This window comes from Hyla sarda, chromosome 6 (assembly GCF_029499605.1).
Source record: "Hyla sarda isolate aHylSar1 chromosome 6, aHylSar1.hap1, whole genome shotgun sequence".
Lineage (NCBI taxonomy): Eukaryota > Metazoa > Chordata > Amphibia > Anura > Hylidae > Hyla > Hyla sarda.
The window spans coordinates 91,167,671-91,188,435 of record NC_079194.1 but is presented as its reverse complement, the minus strand read 5'-3'; the positions used below and the strand labels follow the sequence as shown (position 1 = coordinate 91,188,435).

Below are 20,765 nucleotides of genomic sequence, written 5' to 3'. Positions count from 1 at the left end.
TACAGATCACGGCATCTGCGGCAGTGCGGTACTTTGAATGGATGATCGGATCGCCCGCAGCGCTGCCGCGGGGATCCGTTCATCCAGCATGGCAGCCGGAGGTCCCCTCACCTGGCTCCGGCTGTCTCACGGGGTCTTCTGCTCTGGTCTGAGATCGAGCAGACCAGAGCAGAAGATCACGATAATACTGATCAGTGCTATGTCCTATACATAGCACTGAACAGTATTAGCAATTAAATGATTGCTATAAATAGTCCCCTATGGGGATTATTAAAGTGAAAAAAAAAATGTTAAATAAAAAATGTGAAAAATCCCCTCCCCCAATAAAAAAGTAAAAGGCACGTTTTTCCCATTTTACCCCCCAAAAAGCGTAAAATAATTAATTAATACACATATTTGGTATTGCAACGTGTGTAAAAGTCTGAACTATTAAAATATATTGTTAATTATCCCGTACGGTGAATGACGTAAACATAAAAAAAATAAGTCCAAAATTGCTGCTTTTTTTGTCACATTTTATTCCCAAAAAAATTAAGAAAAAATTTATAAAAAGTAAAACCTAAGCAAAAGTGGTATTGATAAAAACTACAGATCATGGCACAAAAAATGAGCCCTCATACCGCCCCATATACGGAAAAATTAGAAAGTTATAGGTGATCAAAATAGGGCAATTTCAAACATACTAATTTTGTTAAAATGGTTTGAGATTTTTTTTAAGCAGTAGAATTATAGAAAAGCATATAACATATGTATCATTTTAATCGTATTGACCCACAGAATAAAGAAAACATGTCATTTTTACCGGAAAGTGTACAGCGTGAAAACAAAACCTTCCAAAATTTGCTAAATTGCGTTTTTCTTTTCAATTTTCCCACATAAATAATATTTGTTTGGTTGCACCGTACATTTTATGGTAAAATAAGTGATGTAATTACAAAGTACAATTGGTGATGCAAAAAACAAGCCCTCATATGGGTCTGTGGATGGAAATATTCGAGAGTTATGATTTTTAGAAGGCGAGGAGGAAAATGCAAAAATAAAATTGGTCTGGTCCTTAAAGAGTACCTGTCATCAACAAAAACTTTTAATATGTTGTTCATAATCATTAATGAAGAGATATTGTAATATATCTTCATTAAAAAATATTAATATTTATACCAGTTTTTTCATTTTATACTTTTGGCCACTATGCCTGGTCTGCAAGTAGCTTCCTATGCTTTTCATAGTAAGTGTACAGCTTTTAGGACTAATGCTGAAAGGGCCCTGGTCCTTCCACCGGAAGTTCAGTACTCTCAGCTCACAGGCTGGGAGCGAGTCCTGAGCTGAGAGTACTGAACTTCCGGTGGAAGGACCAGGGCCCTTTCAGCATTAGTCCTAAAAGCTGTACACTTACTATGAAAAGCATAGGAAGCTGCCTGCAGACCAGGCATAGAAGAGTGACCCCTAGTGGCCAAAAGTATCAAATGAAAAAACTGGTATAAATATTAATATTTTTTAATGAAGATATATTACAATATCTCTTCATTAATGATTATGAACAACATATTAAAAGTTTTTGTTGATGACCGGTACTCTTTAAGGGTTAAGTAAAATGATATTTCAAATTTGAAGATTTCGATTATGTCCACGCTTTCTCCAAAAGGAACACTGCCCATGTTAAAAACTGCCCTTGTGATATTCAGTAGTCACAGCAAGGCCAGCCTTAGACACCTTATTAGCCTTATCAGCTGAGGCTTATCTAAAAAATCATGTTACACTTAGGTGTGTTTAATTTCTTAGATTCTATATGCTGCTTAATAAAATATAGGATTGCAGTGACAATGATGAGTACTAATTCCTTTGTTGTTGCATTTTGAGTTATGAATTGTTTTGTTTAGTTTGGTTCCATTTATTGATCTTGTTTTGCATTTCAGGTTCTTTTTCGGACTGTAGCCATGATGGTTCCCAACTATGCCCTGATTGCCGAGATCTCCCTTTATTCCTATGGGTTCCTACATGCTAAGCCTCTGTCAGTGAAGATTGTAATGACTTACCGGCTGTGTTCTGAACAGCTGTCATCTCAGTTCCATTATGATTATGGGATGCGTGCAGTAAAAGCGGTCCTCGTAGCTGCTGGGAATCTGAAGTTGAAATTTCCTGATGAGAATGAAGATATTCTTGTGAGTACTGAACAATTTAGATATTAAAATACCGAAATCAATACAGCAGCAATGTTGGGTAACTGCTGTTTCTGACCCAAAGAAGCTCATGTGTCCATGTTAGCGGCCATTGCTGCTGTCATGACCATGGCAAGGAGCTGCAGGAATGGATCCATAATGGTGCTGCACTATATAGACTTTCTATTAAAGCACTCTGGATATATTTTATGCTGGGACTAAGCACCACCAATATCTGAGCACCCAGCTCAGAATTAGTCTTATATGACATTTATTATTACTTGTCATTAATATGTGAATTATGTCATATTCTGATATTGCGTTATTTTTTTCTCACATTTTAGCTCCTGCGGTCAATTAAAGATGTAAATGAGCCTAAATTTTTGTCTCATGATATTCCTCTTTTTAATGGGATTACCAGTGACCTGTTCCCTGGCATCGAACTTCCTGAAGCAGACTATAAGGTATAAAAACTGTGTCTTAAATGCAGCTTTTGTGAAAAATTGCTAGAATTTATTATTTGGATTTATGACATCTACTGGAAGCAAATTGTACTGAAATAACTGCTTTATATTTGAAAAGGATTTACTTGAATGTGCACATGAATGCTGTACCAGGCACAACATCCAGCCTGAGAAGGTTTTCCTGGAGAAAATGATTCAGACATATGAAATGATGATCGTAAGACATGGGTAAGCTGTCAGAAAACATTGGGGGACACAGACTGTGGGGACACAGACCGTGGGGTGTATGCTGCTGTCTCTAGGAGGTGTGACACTATGGCAACAAAGGAGTCGGCTCCTCCCAGCAGGATATACCAGCCTCCGGGCCCTGAGGTAATCAGTTTTAAGCTTAGTGTCTAAGGAGGCGGACATGGTCTGGAGTTCTCTCCAGACCAGGTCTTATGTTTTTTTTATTTTCCTAGTTAGGGAATGTGTTAGTTTTTTATTCCATTTTCTTTCCTGTTTTCAGGTGGGGGCTCAGGACCTGCGGCTCACTGTTTCCTCATTACGAGTAAGGGGGCAAAGACATTGTGTATATGCGCTGTTCACCCCCTCTCGCCAACGGTCAGCGCCTGGGTTTGTACCTTATGGGTCCGGGTCACCCTATCTCCCTGCTCGCCTCGCTCGCACATGGTAGCCCGGCGTGATGCAGGTGATAAAAGCTGGCTGAAGACTTCACAGGAAGACTTCATGAGGTAAGTTCTTCTGACTGAGCTGAGTATATTTCCCTTTCTTCTTAGGTGCAGATTTGCAACATCTGGAGACCCTCAGTTTTTGGCCCACCTTTCTCATGGGTCTAATGGGGCTGGCCTGGACAGGGGGTCCTTTCTACACTTTATTTTTATATATATGTGTGTGTGTGTGTGGAGCGACTGTGTTTTTTACATTGAAGCGGCTGACAGCCGCGGCGTTCTTCTATGCGGGCGCTCTGAGTGCCGGCTTACTTTCACTTTCAGCAGCGGCTGCTGCCGGCGGCTTCTAGTTCGCGCAGTTCCCCGCGACCGCACGTGCATTCGCATGTGCGCTCGGGGCAAGGAGCGGGCGCCATTACGGGGGTTCTTGTTAATACTTTGGCGGTTTAGCTCCGCCCACCCTGGGCCGCCGAAGCTTCTCTGGGCGCGAACTGTCCAACAATCAGCGCTGTGCATGTGATTATGGTGGCAGGGGCCAATCAGCGGTGCCCCCTGCTCCTAACATGCTCCTCCCTTGCTATTGGCCGGAATTTCGACTCTCTGACAGCCTGGAGACCACCACGGGTTCGAGTCCCAGGGTGGGACAGAGTGTTACAGTGTTGTGGTTTAATTTTTAAAATAGCTCCATTGTGGTCTTTGGGGATCTCAAGACATGTGAAACATGTAAGATAAGTAAGTAAGATAAGCAGACTGTATCAGCAACACAGTGAGATGGGACACAGTCTTGGGTGAGAGAGGCCCAGAACGGCCTCCCTCTAAACAGTTAACTGGAGTTTTAACCACTCCTTTACTCTGTTAATACTGTAACTCTAAACTGTCTGGTTCTGCTGAACCACTTGTTCTGCCTGCTCCACTGCTACCCCAGACCCCCCTGCTACTCTACCCCGGTTGTTCTTCAGACCCGGTGGGTTTGGCGGCCCCTCCAGCCTGGGTTCCCTCCCTCTCCCAGTCTATATCCGACTTGGCTCAGGTCTCCCGTTATGTGGGACTGCCTTGGAGAGGCCCTCCCTACACCGGTCCAACTCTCCCCCTATTCATAGTGAAGCCGGGACCCGCCTCTAATAGCGCGCAGCGCCGATCGCGGCGCCGCGCGCTATTAACCCTTTAGCCGCGCGCTCAGAGCTGAGCCGCGCAGCTAAAAGCGAAAGTGAAAGTTTCCGGCTAGCTCAGTCGGGCTGTTCGGGATAGCCGCGGCTGATCGCGGCATCCCAAACAGCTTACAGGACAGCGGGAGGGCCCCTACCTGCCTCCTCGCTGTCCGATCGCCATCGCCGAATGACTGCTCAGTGCCTGAGATCCAGGCATGAGCAGTCATGCGGCAGAATCGTCGATCACTGGTTTCCTATGAGAAACCAGTGATCAATGATGAAGATCAGTGTGTGCAGTGTTATAGGTCCCTATGGGAGCTATAACACTGCAAAAAAAAAGTGAATAAAGATCATTTAACTCCTCCCCTATTAAAAGTTTGAATCACCCCCCTTTTCCAATAAAAAAAAAAAAACACAGTGTAAATAAAAATAAACATATATGGAATCACCGCGTGTGGAAATGTCCGAATTATAAAAATATATCATTAATTAAACCGCTCGGTCAGTGGCGTGCGCGCAAAAAAATTCCATAGTCCAAAATAGTGCATTTTTGGTCACTTTTTATATCATTTAAAAATGAATAAAAATCGATCAATAAGTCCTATCAATGCAAAAATGGTACCGTTAAAAACTTCAGATCACGGCGCAAAAAATTAGCCCTCATACCGCCCCATACACGGAAAAATAAAAAAAGTTATAGGGGTCAGAAGATGACAATTTTAAACGTATTAATTTTCCTGCATGTAGTTATGATTTTTTCCAGAAGTCCGACAAAATCAAACCTATATAAGTAGGGTATCATTTTAATCGTATGGACCTACAGAATAAAGATAAGGTGTCGTTTTTACCAAAAAATGTACTACGTAGAAACGGAAGCCCCCAAAAGTTACAAAACTGCGTTTTTTTTTCAAATTTGTCGCACAATGATTTTTTTTTTTAACGTTTCACCGTAGATTTTTGGGCAAAATGACTGACGTCATTACAAAGTAGAATTGGTGGCGCAAAAAATAAGCCATCATATGGATTTTTAGGTGCAAAATTTAAAGAGTTATGATTTTTTAAAGGCAAGGACCAAAAAACGAAAATGCAAAAACGGACAAAAACCCAGGTCCTTAAGGGGTTAAAGGACATCTGCAGCGTGATTAACACTTATCCCCTATCCACAGGATAGGGGATAAGTGTTTGATCACGGGGGGTCCGACCGCTGGGACCCCCTGTGATCTCCTGTACGGGGCCGCGGCTGTCCCATGCAGGGGGCGTGCCGGCCGCAGCATGACGTTGCAGCCGCCATGCCTCCTCCATACATCTCTATGGGAGAGGCGGGGAGGCAGCGTTCGTGCCTCCCCGTCTCCCCCATAGAATTTTATGGGGATGGGGAGGAGACGGGGCATCACGTCGACCTCTAGGTCGACGCTACACGCCTTAGCGCTCACCATGAGCGCTAATGGCGGCGCCCCTTTAGGGAGATCGAGGGGGTCCCAGCGGTCGGACCCCCCACAATCAAACACTTATCCCCTATCCTGTGGATAGGGGATAAGGGTCATACCGCTGCAGTTGTCCTTTAAGCCTGGAATGCGGACGCCACCTTCAGGAAGTGAGGCGACGGGCGGAAAAAGAGTTCTTTATTACCTCTGGTAAGACTCACAGAACCGCTTTCCGTCGTAAGTTCACCTTCCGGTTCTGTGGACCTTTGGTACCAACAAAGGGTACCAACAAAGGGTCCAGCCAGGCGCCTTCATGGGAAGAGGGCTCCTCTTTCCGATCCCATTCCTCCCGGAGGTCGGCTATCCGTTCCGGCCGTTTGGCGGCCCCATCAGGCACCCGTAGGCCTTCCTCGGCCTGAAGGGTCGCCCCCATCCGTCGACCTTTCTCGGGTGGTTGGTCGCCTCTTACCCTCCGGGATGCCTGGACATGCAGCTTCAGGGGAACGTTTTCGAGGTTTATTCTAACCTCTCTGTGGTCTCCAAGAAAGGTGTTTCTGTTTGCCCAGTCTTGGTTCTCGAGTATCTCAGCCAGCATCTTGCATTTCCATCCCGAATGGAGTCTCTCCGTTCGGTGCTGGCGTCCATGGTTCAAGGGGAGTTTTCGTTCCTCGGTGGACATGAAGGATGCCTACCTCCACTTCTCATTGTTTCCCGGTCATCAGCGGTACCTCCGCTCTGCAGTTCCGGACGGTCATTTTCTATTGTGGCTATCCATTTCGGTCTGGCCACTTCTCCACGCCAAAGTCCTGGCGCCTGTGATAGCCTTTTTACGGACAACAGTTGTTTCCGTGATTCCTTATTTGGACTACCTCCTGATCTGAGCTCCAGCCAGGACCCAGATCCTGGAGAGTCTTAGTCTCAACCTCCAGACCTTGTCTCACTTCGGTTGGATGGTCATTTGGGACAAGCCCAACCGCTCTCCTGGGGCTCCAGTTCGATGCGGCCTCTGCCCGCTTTCGACTCCGTCGAGTCTTTTCAAGAGTCTGATGACTTCGGCTCCCTCCTCCAGTTTCCATTCGCTTTTGCATGGATGTCCTGGGTCGGTTGGCGGCGGCCGTGGAGGCCGTGCCATTTGCCCAGTTTCATCACCGACCTCTTCAACTGGTGATTTTCTTCCGGTGTGACAGGTCTCCATTGTCTCTCGGCCGCAGGATCGTTCTCTCTCGTCAGTCTTGTCGGTTCCTTCTATGGTGGCTTTGTTTTCCCCCCCGTCAGGCTGGGGAGGTGTTTTCAGGGACCGCCCGGTCTGGGGTCTTGGCCCCCCGAGAAGCCTTTTCCCCTTCAACATTTTGGGGCCTAAGGCAATTCTTTCTTTGCTTGCTTCTTGGGAATTTCCCTCCTGGGCGGAACTCAGGTTTCCGGCCATCTCAGTTATCTTCAGTCTGGCCGTCCCTCGGATGTGATCTTCTCGGCCGGTCTTCAGTCATCCAAGGCCACTGATCCCTACATCCAGAGGTGTTTTTGCTGTGATCTGCAACCCCTGGGGCGCTCCAGGCGTGGACCTCTGCTTGTCCCGCCACAACCGAAGCGTTCCTCTCTCTTGGTCGAACCTTGCCCTACCTTGTCTATTTGGTGGTCGGGCTTTGCCCTACCTTATCTGTTTCCTCCCTTTCTTCTCTTTTCGGGGTCCTGAGGAAACTCTCAGTGGGACGTTTCCACCATTCTAGTGGCCCAGCCTGGGCCCGGCGGGTGTGGTACGTCGTCATGGTCAGGCTCCTGAACGACTTAACATTGCGCCTTCCCTATCGTCCAGACCTCCTATCTCAGGTTTCCTGTGCCACCCCTATTACCGTCTCTGCTTTGACGGCGTGGTGGTCGAGACCGTGGTTTTGAGAGCCGCGGTTTCTCTTCCCAAGTCATTCGCACCATGCTCAGGGCTCGTAAGTCCTCCTCGGCAAAAATTTACCACATCCCTGGCAGTCTTATTTTAGTTGGTGTGAAGCTCAGGTCTTGTGTCCTGTTACCTTTTTGGTTTCCCGTCTTCTCTCTTTCTTGCAGTCGGGATTGTCTCTCAGTTCCCTTAAGGGTCAGGTTTCGGCCCTTTCTATTATTTTCCAGTGTCCTCTGGCTTCTAATTCTCATGTCCGGACCTTCCTTCAAGGAGTGGCGCATGCTGCCCCTCCTTATCGGTCACCTTCTCCCCCTTGGGACTTGAATCTGGTTCTGGGGATACTCCAAGGTGAACCTTTTGAACCCCTTGGGGAGGTGTCCCTGCGCCTCCTTTCTTGGAAAGTGGTGTTTTCTTGTTGTTATCACGTCCATTCGGAGAGTGTCTGAACTGGCAGCTCTCTCCTGCCGTTCTCCTTTTCTGGTGCTTCACCAGGAAAAGGTTGTCTTCCGGCCAGATCCTTCCTTTTTGCCTAAGGTTGTTTCGGCCTTTCATCTCAATGAGGACATTGTTCTTCCGTCCTTTTGTCCCGCTCCTTCTCATTTTAGGGAGCATTTACTCCACAAACTGGATGTGGTTTGGGCTGTTAGGTATTACCTCTCTATCTCTTCTTCGTTTCATCAGTGTGATTCCTTTTTTGTCCTTACGGAAGTTCGTCGTAAGGGACAACCTGCTTCCAAGGCTACCACTTCTCGGTGGATCCGGTCTGCCATTTCGGAAGCCTATCGCTGTAGGGGGAAGATTCCTCCCTTCAGGGTTGTGGCTCATTCTACCCATTTCTGTTGGAGCATCCTGAGCTCTCCAGAACAAAGCCTTGGCCTCGCAGATTGCAAGGCGGCTACTTGGTCATCTTTGCACACTTTCTCGAGGTTCTACCGGGTTCATACCTTCGTATCGGCTGATGCTAGTCTGGGCCGTAAACTGCTGCAGGCGGCAGTGGAACAGCCGTCTGCCTGACTGATTATCTGCCCACCCAAGGGACGGCTTTGGTACGTCCCACAGTCTGTGTCCCCCAATGGAGCCGATAGAGAAAAGGAGATTTTTTAACACTAACCGTAAAATCTCTTTCTCGAAGGATCCATTGGGGGACACAGCTCCCGACCTTTTGGGTTTCTCTTTGGTTCTCTGTCTGAGGGTGTGTTCAGTTATATCTTTTCTTCTGGTTCTCGGACAGTTCGTGTTTTTTCCTTGAGCTGTCGGTCCTCTCCTATTGCTCTGGTACTAAAACTGATTACCTCAGGGCCTGGAGGTGGGTATATCCTGCTTTGAGGAGCCGACTTCTTTGTTGCCATATTGTCATACCTCCTAGAGACAGCAGCATACACCCACGGTCTGTGTCCCCACGGTCTGTGTCCCCCAATGGATCCTTCGAGAAAGAGATTTTACGGTAAGTGTTAAAAAATCTCCTTTTTATTCCTCGCTATTTATACTGAAAGGATTATTCCGGTGATCACATTTATTTGTTACGTATACATATATACATATATATATATATATATATATATATATATATATATATATATATATATGAAACAATACTTGAAATGTGTGTTTTTTTGTTTTTCTTCCGATATCTTAATGAATTTGCACAGCAGTTAGAAGTCATATTATTCTAAACAATATTACTAAATATGTAATTGAGTGTTAAAGAGGACCTGTTGCCTTTCCTAACATGCCTCTTTCAGTAAAAGTGTAATCCCTATAATTATTCTGGACAATCTTTTCTTATATGTCTGTGTTGTGCTATTCCCATATATGACTAAATAGACAATTGGGTGTTACCAGCCTATTAGTTATTTCTAATAAGAATAATATATGAATGACACAACACACAGATGATCCAGATTTGTTATGTCATGGAGAATACAACCATTTATTAAAACAGGCAGGTCAGAAGAGGCCACAAGTCCTCCTAAAGTAAATAATTGATGTTTTGGCCTATCGATTAGTATAACAAGTCATTTGTTTGTCTTGTACAGTTTCATGTTAGTTGGAGAGCCTTTCTCTGGGAAAACAAAGGTCCTCCATGTCCTCGCTGATACGCTTTCTCTTATGAATGAGCGAGGATGTGAAGAAGAAAAAGTTATTTACAGGACAGTTAATCCTAAAGCCATCACCATGGGTCAGCTGTTTGGTCAGTTCGATCCAGTGTCACATGAGGTATGTCTATGATCATAAAACAAATTATTTAAAGTTGAATTTATTGCACTGATGAAAAATGGGAGACTTCACTCTATTAGAACACATGGACATCGTAGATGGGATTCCTTCTATAAGCCAGACTGGAGAGCTGCTAACAATAATTTGCTCCCTGGTTGACCCAGCCTATATTTTGCTGGCAATTTATCCATCGTCTGATAAAGTTAAATGTTTTTGACTAAGTGACAAAAATAGAATATATTTTGATATTGCTAAAATACATTTTCATTAGTATGAATTGCTTATACCCTCACCACTTAACACACTTCTGGCAACCGATGGGGGTACCAGAACCCACTTTGATAGTGTACCCTTGGTAAAAATATCAAATATGAACCAACTTGCGAAATACCAATGAGGCTTAGGTAAAACTAAAACTTAACTTTTACTTTAAAAGATTAATAATGGTGTACACATTAATGAAAATTGGGGAATAGGGAAAGAAAAATGGGTACAGGTGATGCCCTACCTACCAGTCCTAATACAGAGAACCACTCCTAAATCCTAAGTGTGGAGGAGGGAGAGGAAACATTTTTGAAGAGACATAACAATGACAATAACAAGTGGCAAACCTCTCTTGCCATTACCCTCACCATTAAAGCTCCATTTGCTGAATCATAGTTGTGAGTAAAATGATTTCTAGTGACTTACTGTACCCCTAACTTTGCCTCAATGGATGGCTGGAGCTTGCTATATCTGTATCCCAATTGTTCCTATTTGATAACCTGTGATGAGTTGACCAATCATTTTTGGAATATCGAGGTGGCACTAGAGAGATAGTGCAGCTGGGGCTACATCCGGTAATATCTATTGTGTAGGACTATAATATTCCAGTAATTTCTTTTATAAGAGAACCAAAGAGAATATCAGTTATGGGCTGCTTGAGGCATAACACAGTAACAGTTTAACCTGGATTACTCTATAAAGTTGCTTGAATAAAACTTATATGACCCCTCAGTTCCCCTATAACAATGCCAGGCACACAATGGCCCTCATGACAATGTCAGCCGACAGTATACATAAAGGAGAAGATTTACTAACCACAGCATTTGATACGCCACACATTATTAAAGCTCCACCATTTTTAGGTCTCCAGTGGCGTAGTGGCTGCACTTGCTTCTGGCGCAGAAAAACATGTTTAAGCCAGTTGGATATATATATTTTTGCTACTTTCAGTGTCACAAGTTGGCCCAAAGGTCACAAGTGAAGAGGGCATGCCCCTGGCAGGCCCCCTTTATGTGAGGCCTAGCCTTCTTCCAGCCTCCTTTATCCGTCCTTCATGCCCCCTTGGCTTGTGTGTTGTATATGCTTTAACATTTTTGTTCAAAAAATTTTGCTTGAAAATTGCCATCAATGCACAATTATGAGTGACATTTGTGCATCTGCACCGCTCTCACAGATCACTAAATCTCCTCCTTTGTTTTTGCTTTGTACAGTGTCCACTACGTAACAGTCCTCTTCTCACTGACATTTGAGCAGTCACTAGAGGACAGGGTCAGACATGTAAGAAAGAACAGAGATGCTATGTAATGATTCCATATGTCTGGGGAGCATGTGGCCCCCAAGCTGCAGGTTGTCAACCCTTGGTGTTGAGTGTCTGCATTACTATTACTATTTTATGTTATTATATAAACTCAGTTTTGTTCATGCCTTTCTTTGTTTACAGTGGACTGATGGAATAGTTGCTAATACCTTCCGTGAGTTTGCATTATCTGAGACCCCGGAAAGAAAATGGGTTATTTTTGATGGACCTATTGATACTCTATGGATAGAAAGTATGAACACAGTATTAGATGATAATAAAAAGGTAAATGTATATTTCACTTGGTGGAAGATTTTAATTTCTATTTTTAGAGCCTTGTTTAGTGTAACAAATTCTGTACGTATAGAAAAGTAGTGCCCTCTCCCCAATGTATGTGTGTTCATAAATGTTTTTAGACATCTGTATTATTATATTAGATAATATTTTCACCTAGGACATTTCCACTTAGGGGTGTACTCACTTTTGTTGCCAAGATTTAGACATAAATGGCTTTTTGTTGAGTTTTTTGAGGACACAATATAAAAACACTGTTATACAGGCGGTGCACTCACTACTTTACATTGTAGTAGAGTGTCATTTCTTCTGTGTTGTCACATGAAAAGATATAATAAAATATGTACAAAAATGTGAGGGGTGGACTCACTTATGTGAGATGCTGTATATGTCATATGCATCTCCTGATCGTCTGTTTTACTAATTCTAGACACAGAGCTGGTGGCATATCCTGTGGTCCTGTGTATATGTCATACATGTCAAGATGGAAATCACTTATTTAAAAAATATTTATTCTGGAATAATTTTTCAGTTACTAATCACATTACATTTTTGCACTGTTTTGGAAATGTATATAGATATAATAATTGTTTCTCCTTACCAAAATCTTACGATTAGCACTAGGTAAATTACTGGGCAGGTTCCTTGTGCGATATACACACAACAAGGTAAAAATACTTTTTTATTATTTTTTTTTATTAAATATTTCAGTTGTGCCTGTCTATTTCCAGCTTTGCTTGATGAGTGGAGAGATCATTCAGATGTCACCTCAGATGAGTCTCATTTTTGAAGCAATGGACCTTTCCCAAGCATCGGTATGTTTACAATAATCCTATGGAAGCCTTTGGCATCTAGTTATACATGAAGAAAACATTGATTGGGGATGACTAATAGCGTAGGGCTACTCAACGATTTTGACCATGATAAGGTTTGCCCAACCAAAAAATCGACATGTTGATTGTGCTCCATCACATGCTTTGATAAAGCTGCATCACAATTTAGGTAAGTGAATGAGGTCACGTTTCAACCCACAAGTGGCCACAACTGCCACCCAACAGTCATAAGAAATCCATCCAAGGCCAAAATCTCAGTATACCCCTTTCTTAAATCACTATGCTTAAAGAAGTTGGTTTCTGTCAATGTTATTCATGGACATCTTGATTTAGAGGTCACTTAAAAATTACTTTATAATGTCTGTTTTTCCGCATGTGGTTCATTAGATATGCATGTTTCCTATTTTAACCTTACTGAGTATATTTCCCTCTCTAGCCTGCCACTGTAAGCCGCTGTGGAATGATTTATCTGGAACCTCAACAACTGGGCTGGGCTCCACTGGTGAAGTCTTGGCTCGACACTATTCCTGATGCATTGAAAACTAAAGATCACCTTACTCTTCTAGAGGAACTCTTCAAGTGGCTTATCCAACCTTCACTCAGATTCCTCAGAAAACAGTGCAAGGTAGGCAATATGGGGGTCATTTATCAAAGCCCTAACCGCCTATATATATATATATATATATATATATATTTCTGAAGGTGTGGTGCACAGCATTTGCCAGTGTAAAGGATTTTTTGCCAGCGGATCCAATGGGCATGACTTGAGTGTGGTTTCCTAGGTGCACAGTTTACACAACTCTCTAAAGTTAAAGTGGTTGGCCGACTTTTAAAGCCAACCCCTTTAAGGTTCCTATGCTGTAGACAAGGGGCATTATTTCATCCCATATATGAAATAAATGTAACAATATTTAACCATGACAGAGCATATTTCTGTTCATTTCAGGTATTAGATTTTTATCTAAATAGCAGAATAGAGGGGTTCTGACTCTGGGCAATCCCACCTATAATCCGACAAAAGAGGCCACAGAATTTTTGCTGTGACTGTACAGAACTGTGTGTGGTAAAAAATGAAGGGCTTGACATCTGAGGTGATGTATAATAAGATATATCTCATACAATTATATATGACAGCAATGCCTCCCTTTACAGGAATTGGTGGCAACCAACAATGGCAATGTGATAATATCACTAACAAGATTATTGGAAATGCTGATTTTTGACGTGGTGAGAGAAGATCCAACTAATAAGAGCATTCGCATTTGGATAATGGTAAGTGCAACAACTGCGGATCCAATACATAGTATGAAGGCAATAGAAATAACACAGGCGGCGACTCACTGGTTCGTCTTCGAGGGACATGCACGGGGGAGTACAGCTGGGTGGCGACAGCAGCCGTTTCGCACTATGATAGTTCTTCTGGCCAGAAGAAGCACTATCATAGTGCGAAACGGCTGCTGTCGCCACCCAGCTGTACCCCCCGTGCATGTCCCTCCCTGTTGTATGTATGTACACATGTGAGTATTTTCAATAAAGAAGATGAACTGGTGAGTCGCCGACTGTATTATTTCTATTGCCTTCATATCGATATTCCCCTGGATCAGTGGGAGCACCACCTGTCTTCACTAAACATTGTTCCTAACCATATCAGATTGTAGCAGTGCCAAACAGACTTTATTTTCCCCCCAATATATAGTATGAGTATACATAGTGCTTGTGTTGCCCTATGGCTGTCTGCCCCATGTGAATTTTATTGCTAAGACAAAAAGATCTATGGACAAGAACTCTGCACTGTACTGTTCCTTTGTAATTCCTCCTTGAAATATATATTATAAATTGACTAAGGAGGTATAACAATTTTCTGGTGTATAAATGTTGCACATTTTTTACACAATTCTTATTTTGTGCACAAATTTTGACTTTTCACCTTTTTGTAACACTTTCACCACTTTTGAAAAAAGAAATGGGCATGGCTTAGTGTAAAGGGAAGGGACCTATTGTAACCCATTGGGTTTACTATAATTTACCAATAACTGTAAAAAGTATCCCACTAAAACTAAATTTCTCGAGCGCTTCATTGGGGAACACAGGACCATGGGTATATGCTGCTTGCCACTAGGAGGCTGGCACTAGGCAAAAAACAAAAGAAGGCTGGCTCCTCCCGGCAGGATATACCCGCCTCCTGTCTCTGAGCAACTCAGTTTTAGCTTAGTGTCAGAGGAGGCAGACACAGGTTTGGTTTCTCTCCAGACCTGGTCTTCTATTCTTTTGTTTTTTTCCTAGATTCAGGATCTATATTTAATTGTGTCAATATCAGTTATACGATACCCAAATATACTAATGTTCAAATAATTTTTGCCTATACTTACAAGGCACATTTTGTGTGGCCATCCTTATTTTCCAGCACTGCCTTAAACCTCTTGGGCCTGGAGTTTACTGGAGTATCACCGGTTGTTACAACATCACGAAGCTGGTGGATGTTAGAGACTGCATTCCCATCCTTCCATTTTAGGATGCATCAAGATGCTCAGTAGGGTTTAGGTCTGGAGACATGCTTGGCCAGTTTATCACCTTTACCCTCAGCTTCTTTAGCAAGGCAGTGTCATCTTGGAGCAGTTTTTGGGGTTGTTCTCATGTTGAAATACTGCCCTGTGGCCCAATCACTAAAGGGAGGGGATTATACTCTGCTTCAGTATGTCACACTACATGTTGTTATTCATGATTCCTATATGAACTGTAGCTCCCCAGTACCAGCAGTGTTAATGCAGCCCCAGACCATGACAACTCCAGCACCTGCAGACAACATTTACTTATCTTTGTACTCCTCACCTGGTGTCTACCTCACACCATCTAAACCAAATAAATTTATCTTGGTCGAACCGCATGGCATGGTTCCAGTAATCCATGTCCTTAAACTGCTTGTCTGCAGAAAACTGTTTGCAGGCTTTCTGGGACGACAGCCACGCAGACCACTTTGATAATGTGTGCGGCATCTGGTCTGAGCAGTAACAGGCTGATTCTCCTCCCCTTTAGCCTCTGCAACAAGTGATAGAACGTTGATCCAGGGATTTATTCTGACTGCCATATTTGGAGTCGGGAATGAATTTTTACCTCTAGTATGAGGGTTTTTTGCCTTCCTCTGGATCAACTCAGTAGGGACTCATTAGGGTTATGGGTTGAACTTGATGGACTCTGATCTTTTTTCAACCTTATGAACTATGTAACAATGCTGGCTGCACTCATACATCTCTTTCTCAAAGACAACATCTGGAATTGACACTGAGCATGTGCACTAAACTTCTTTGGTAGACCATGGCGAGGCCTTTTCTGAGTGGAACCTGTCTTGTGAAACCCCTGTATGGTTTTGCCCACCATGCTGCAGCTTAGATTCAGGTTCTTGGCAATCTACTTATAGCCGAGGCCATCAGATGCAGATTTCAGTCCTCAAATAGTTCTTTTCCATGAGGTGCCATGTTGAACTTTTAGAGACCAGTATTAGGGTGGGTGAGAGCCATAAGACCGAATTTAAGACACCTTCTCCCTGTACACACCTGACACCTTGTACCTTGTAACACTAACAAATGACATGACTAAATGGTTAATGGCGCATATCAGCATGATCGCTGATGTCCGCCATTAATAACTAACTGATAGCTCCTGCACTCTCTTAACACCTGAACCATAAATGTATGGCCCTGTGCATGAAGTACCATCCTATGGGGCCATCCATTTACACCATGTGCCCTATAGGGGTTAAGAGGCTTATACGTTTAATTAATTTGCCACATCCTTAAACAGTTCCCTTTTCATAAAGACCTGCATAAAAAGCCAGTCTTTAAGACATGCACCAATGCCCACAGTACTGGAAGGGAGCAGTGCTAAGCAGTGAATGAATGTTCTGCCCACGTCCTGATCCACAGCTGTTAATAACCTTGTTTGCTAAAGACTGTTTGCATATCTTCTTTCTCACTAGGCCTGTTTTGCTTTTTCTCTGGTTTGGTCCATTGGGGGTTGCTGTGACACTGACAGCCGGGTCAAGTTTGATGCCTTTTTAAAAGAAATTGTCTCAGGAAAAAATGATCAGAATCCTATACCAGCATCTATAGGAAAATGGGAATGTCCATTTGATGATAAAGGCCTGGTCTATGACTATATGTATGAGGTAAAGAGACACCATTTAGCTATATCTCTATACTGATAGTTGAATAACTTTCACTAATGAGTCAGTGTTCTGGACCTACACGTATCAGACTTATTCAGTCTTTCATCCCTGCATGTTTTAGAGGATATCTAACAAACATTTACAAACTTTGCACAAACATGTTATAGTGACATGCAAGAACCTTTGATCAGTGGGGGTCTTGGTGCTTAAATCCCCTCTGATCACTAAAACGAAAGGTCAGGGTCAGCTGAGCGCTCTGTCCCTGAAAGGGATTATCCAGGATTAGAAGAACAGGTGATTTGTTCCAAAAACAGTTCTAATCCTGTCCCCAGGTTGTGTGTGGTATTTCAGCTTAGTTACCGTATTTTTTGCTGTATAAGACGCAGTTTTTCTTCCCCAAAACTGGGGGGGGGGAAAAGTTGGTGCGTCTTATACGGCGAATACCTGCGGCCATCAATGGTCGGGACCTGCTGCTAATACAGGACATCACCGATCGCGGTGATGCCCTGTATTAACCCTTCAGACGAGGTGATCAAAGCTGACCGCCGCGTCCGAAGCGATAACCCGGCTGCTCAGTCGGGCTGTTCGGGTTCACCGCGGCGTCCCGAACAGCTTACAGGACACCGGGAGGGACCTTACCTGCCTCCTCGGTGTCTTCTCCTTCGACGTCATCACGTCGTCGCGCACGCCGTCATCCAGCAGCTGTCCGGGCATGCTGGGAGTTGTAGTTTTGCAACATCTGGAGGTCCGCAGGTTGAAGACCACTGTTGGGTTCAGAATCTTTATTTTTTTAGATTTTGCACCTATAAATTGGGTGCGTCTTATACGCCGGTGCATCCTATAGGGCGAAAAATACGGTACATTGAAGTGACTGGAGCCAAGTTGTAATACCACACACAACCTGGGGACAGACATGGCACTGTTTTTGGAAGAAATTAACTCTGTTTTTCTGTTACTTGATAACCCCTTTAATTTTTTGCGTGGCTCCCCTTGAAGGGTGGAACGAGTGATGTACATATTTGTAAAATGTCTATGAGGCTTTCTATTAATACTTACAACACACACCTGGCTTTCCGAGAAAAGCTTCTGTCCCTCTCGTTTTAGCAATCTGCAGGGGTCTAAGCACCATGACCCTCACTGTTCAAAGGTTCTTTCACTTATGATATGTCATAAGTTTGTAAAAAAAAAAAAAAAGATAGATGAAACCTCAGTGACCTTTTAACAATGTTTTGTTCTTTCAAGCTAAAAGGTAGAGGACGCTGGGTTCACTGGAATGAATTTATCAAAGGCACAGCCATGTGGGACAAAAACACCAAAATCCAAGATATCATTGTGCCAACCATGGACACTGTCAGATACACCTTTCTTATGGATATGTGTATTAAATACACTAAGTAAGTTGCATATTGTGGGTACAAATGCTCTTTCATGAACCAACACCTGTGTATTAGGAAATAGTGTTGACAATAATTATCAGAATTACTCCTAGAGGTATGTGGATAGAGATGAGCGAACTTACAGTATATTCGATTCGTCATGAACTTCTCGGCTCGTCAGTTGATGACTTATCCTGCATAAATTAGTTCAGCTTTCAGGTGCACCTGTGGGCTGGAAAAGGTGGATACAGTCCTAGGAGACTCTTTCCACCTGTTCCACCTGTATCCACCTGTTCCTAAAATGGACAGCAGAGGTCACCAGAGAGCACTGTGGTCGTGACAGAAGAGAAATCCAAAAAGAAAAGCATTTCCTCTTTAGTATACAGCCCTTAAAAAGTACTGGAAGGATTAAGATTTTTTTAATAGAAGTAATTTACAAATCTGTTTAACTTTCTGGCACCAGTTGATTAAAAAAAAAAAGTTTTCCATGGGAGTACCCCTTTAAGGACCAGGCCAATTTTATTTTTGCATTTTCGTTTTCTCCTCCTCGCATTCTAAAAATCATAACTCTTTTATATTTTCATCCACAGACTAGTATGAGGGCTTATTTTTTGCACGACCAGTTGTCCTTTGTTATGACATCACTCATTTTACCATAAAATGTATGGTGCAATCAAAAAAATACTATTTGTGTGGGGAAATTGAAAAAGAAAACCGCAGTTTAGCAAATTTTGGAAGGTTTTGTTTTCACGCTGTACAATTTACGGTAGAAATGATATGTTTTCTTTATTCTATGGGTCAATACAATTAAAATGATACCCATTTTCGCATTATTTTTACTTCTTTTTTTACACTTTTTATGTCCCCTTAGGGGACTATCTATAGAAATCGCTTGATTGCTAATACTGTTCAGTGCTATGCATAAGGCATAGCACTGATCAGTATTATCAGTGATCTTCTGCTCTGGTCTGCTGGAAGGCAGATCAGAGCAGAAGATGCCGGGAAGGCGGCGGAGGCAGTTGAGGAGACCTGCGTCTGCCCGCGGGCGATCAAATCAGCCTAAAATGTAGCCGCAATGCCGCAGATGCCGTGATCTGTATTGATCACAGCATCTGAGGGGTTAATGGCGGACATCCGCGAGATTGCGGATGTCAGCCATTACCGGCGGGTCCCTAGCTGCTATCAGCAGCTGGGACCTGCCGTGCATGACCCGAGCGTCGCTCCGATGCTCACGGTCGTGTACAGGACGTAAATGTACGTCCTGGGGCACAAAGTACCGCTGCTCCAGGACGTACATTTATGTCCTTGGTCGTTAAGGGGTTAAAATAATGAGAGAGGCCTGTAATTTTCATAATAGGTATTCCTCAACTATGAGAGACATAATGAGAAAAAAAATCCATAAAATCACATTGTCTGATTTTTTAAGAATTTATTTGCAAATTATGGTGGAAAATAAGTATTTGGTCAACAACAAAAGTTAATCTCAATACTTTGTTATATACCCTTTGTTGGCAATGACAGAGGTCAAATGTTTTCTGTAAGTCTTCAAGGTTTTCACACACTGTTGCTGGTATTTTGGCCCATTCCTCCATGCAGATCTCCTCTAGAGCAGTGATGTTTTGGGGCTGTCGCTGGGCAACACAGACTTTCAACTTCCTGGTTGAGATCTGGAGACTGGCTAGGCCACTCCAGGACCTTAGAATGCTTCTTACGAAGCCACTCCTTTGTTGCCTGGGCGGTGCGTTTGGGATCATTGTCATGCTAAAAGACCCAGCCACGTTTCATCTTCAATGCCCTTGCTGATGGAAGGAGGTTTTCACTCAAAATCTCATGATGCATAGCCCCATTCAGTCGTCCTGATCCCTTTGCTGAAAAACAGCCCCAAAACATGATGATTCCACCCCCATGCTTCACAGTAGGAAGGATGTTCTTTGGATGCAACTCAGCATTCTTTCTTTTCCAAACACGACGAGTTGAGTTTTTACCAAAAAGTTCTACTTTGGTTTCATCTGACCATATGACATTCTCCCAATACTCTTCTGGATCATCCAAATGCTCTCTAGCAAACTTCAGAGGGGCCCAGACATGTAATGGCTTAAGCAGGGGGACACATCTGGCACTGCATGATTTGAGTCCCTGGTGGCGTAGTGTGTTACTGATGGTAGCCTTTGTTACTTTGGTCCCAGCTCTCTGCAGGTCATTCATTAAATCCCCCCTTGTGGTTCTGGGATTTTTGCTGACCGTTCTTGTGATCATTTTGACACCACGGGGTGAGATCTGGAAGCCCCAGATCGAAGGAGGTTATCAGTGGTCTTGTATGTCTTCCATTTTCTAATAATTGCTCCCACTGTTGCTTTCTTCACACCAAGCTGCTTGCCTATTGCAGATTCAGTCTTCCCAGCCTGGTGCAGGTCTACAATCTTGTTTCTGGTGTCCTTCAACACCCTTGGTCTTGGCCATAGTGGAGTTTGGAGTGTGACTGAGGTTGTGGACAGGTGTCTTTTATACTGATAATAAGTTCAAACAGGTGCTATTAATACAGGTAATGAGTGGAGGACAGAGGAGACT

The 20,765-nt window shown here is 43.4% G+C and overlaps 1 protein-coding gene across 1 annotated transcript in view; it reads left to right on the top strand.

Annotated features, from left to right (window-relative positions):
- The window catches only part of DNAH12 (dynein axonemal heavy chain 12), a 152,173-nt gene that overhangs the window by 58,416 nt on the left and 72,992 nt on the right, over nt 1-20,765 (top strand). Inside the window, exons 28-37 of the mRNA XM_056524433.1 lie at nt 1,914-2,159; nt 2,501-2,620; nt 2,739-2,848; nt 9,791-9,971; nt 11,677-11,817; nt 12,558-12,641; nt 13,096-13,284; nt 13,812-13,931; nt 16,633-16,821; nt 18,064-18,215. Coding sequence (XP_056380408.1) covers nt 1,914-2,159; nt 2,501-2,620; nt 2,739-2,848; nt 9,791-9,971; nt 11,677-11,817; nt 12,558-12,641; nt 13,096-13,284; nt 13,812-13,931; nt 16,633-16,821; nt 18,064-18,215 — 1,532 coding nt within the window. The remainder of the gene's footprint in view (nt 1-1,913; nt 2,160-2,500; nt 2,621-2,738; nt 2,849-9,790; nt 9,972-11,676; nt 11,818-12,557; nt 12,642-13,095; nt 13,285-13,811; nt 13,932-16,632; nt 16,822-18,063; nt 18,216-20,765) is intronic.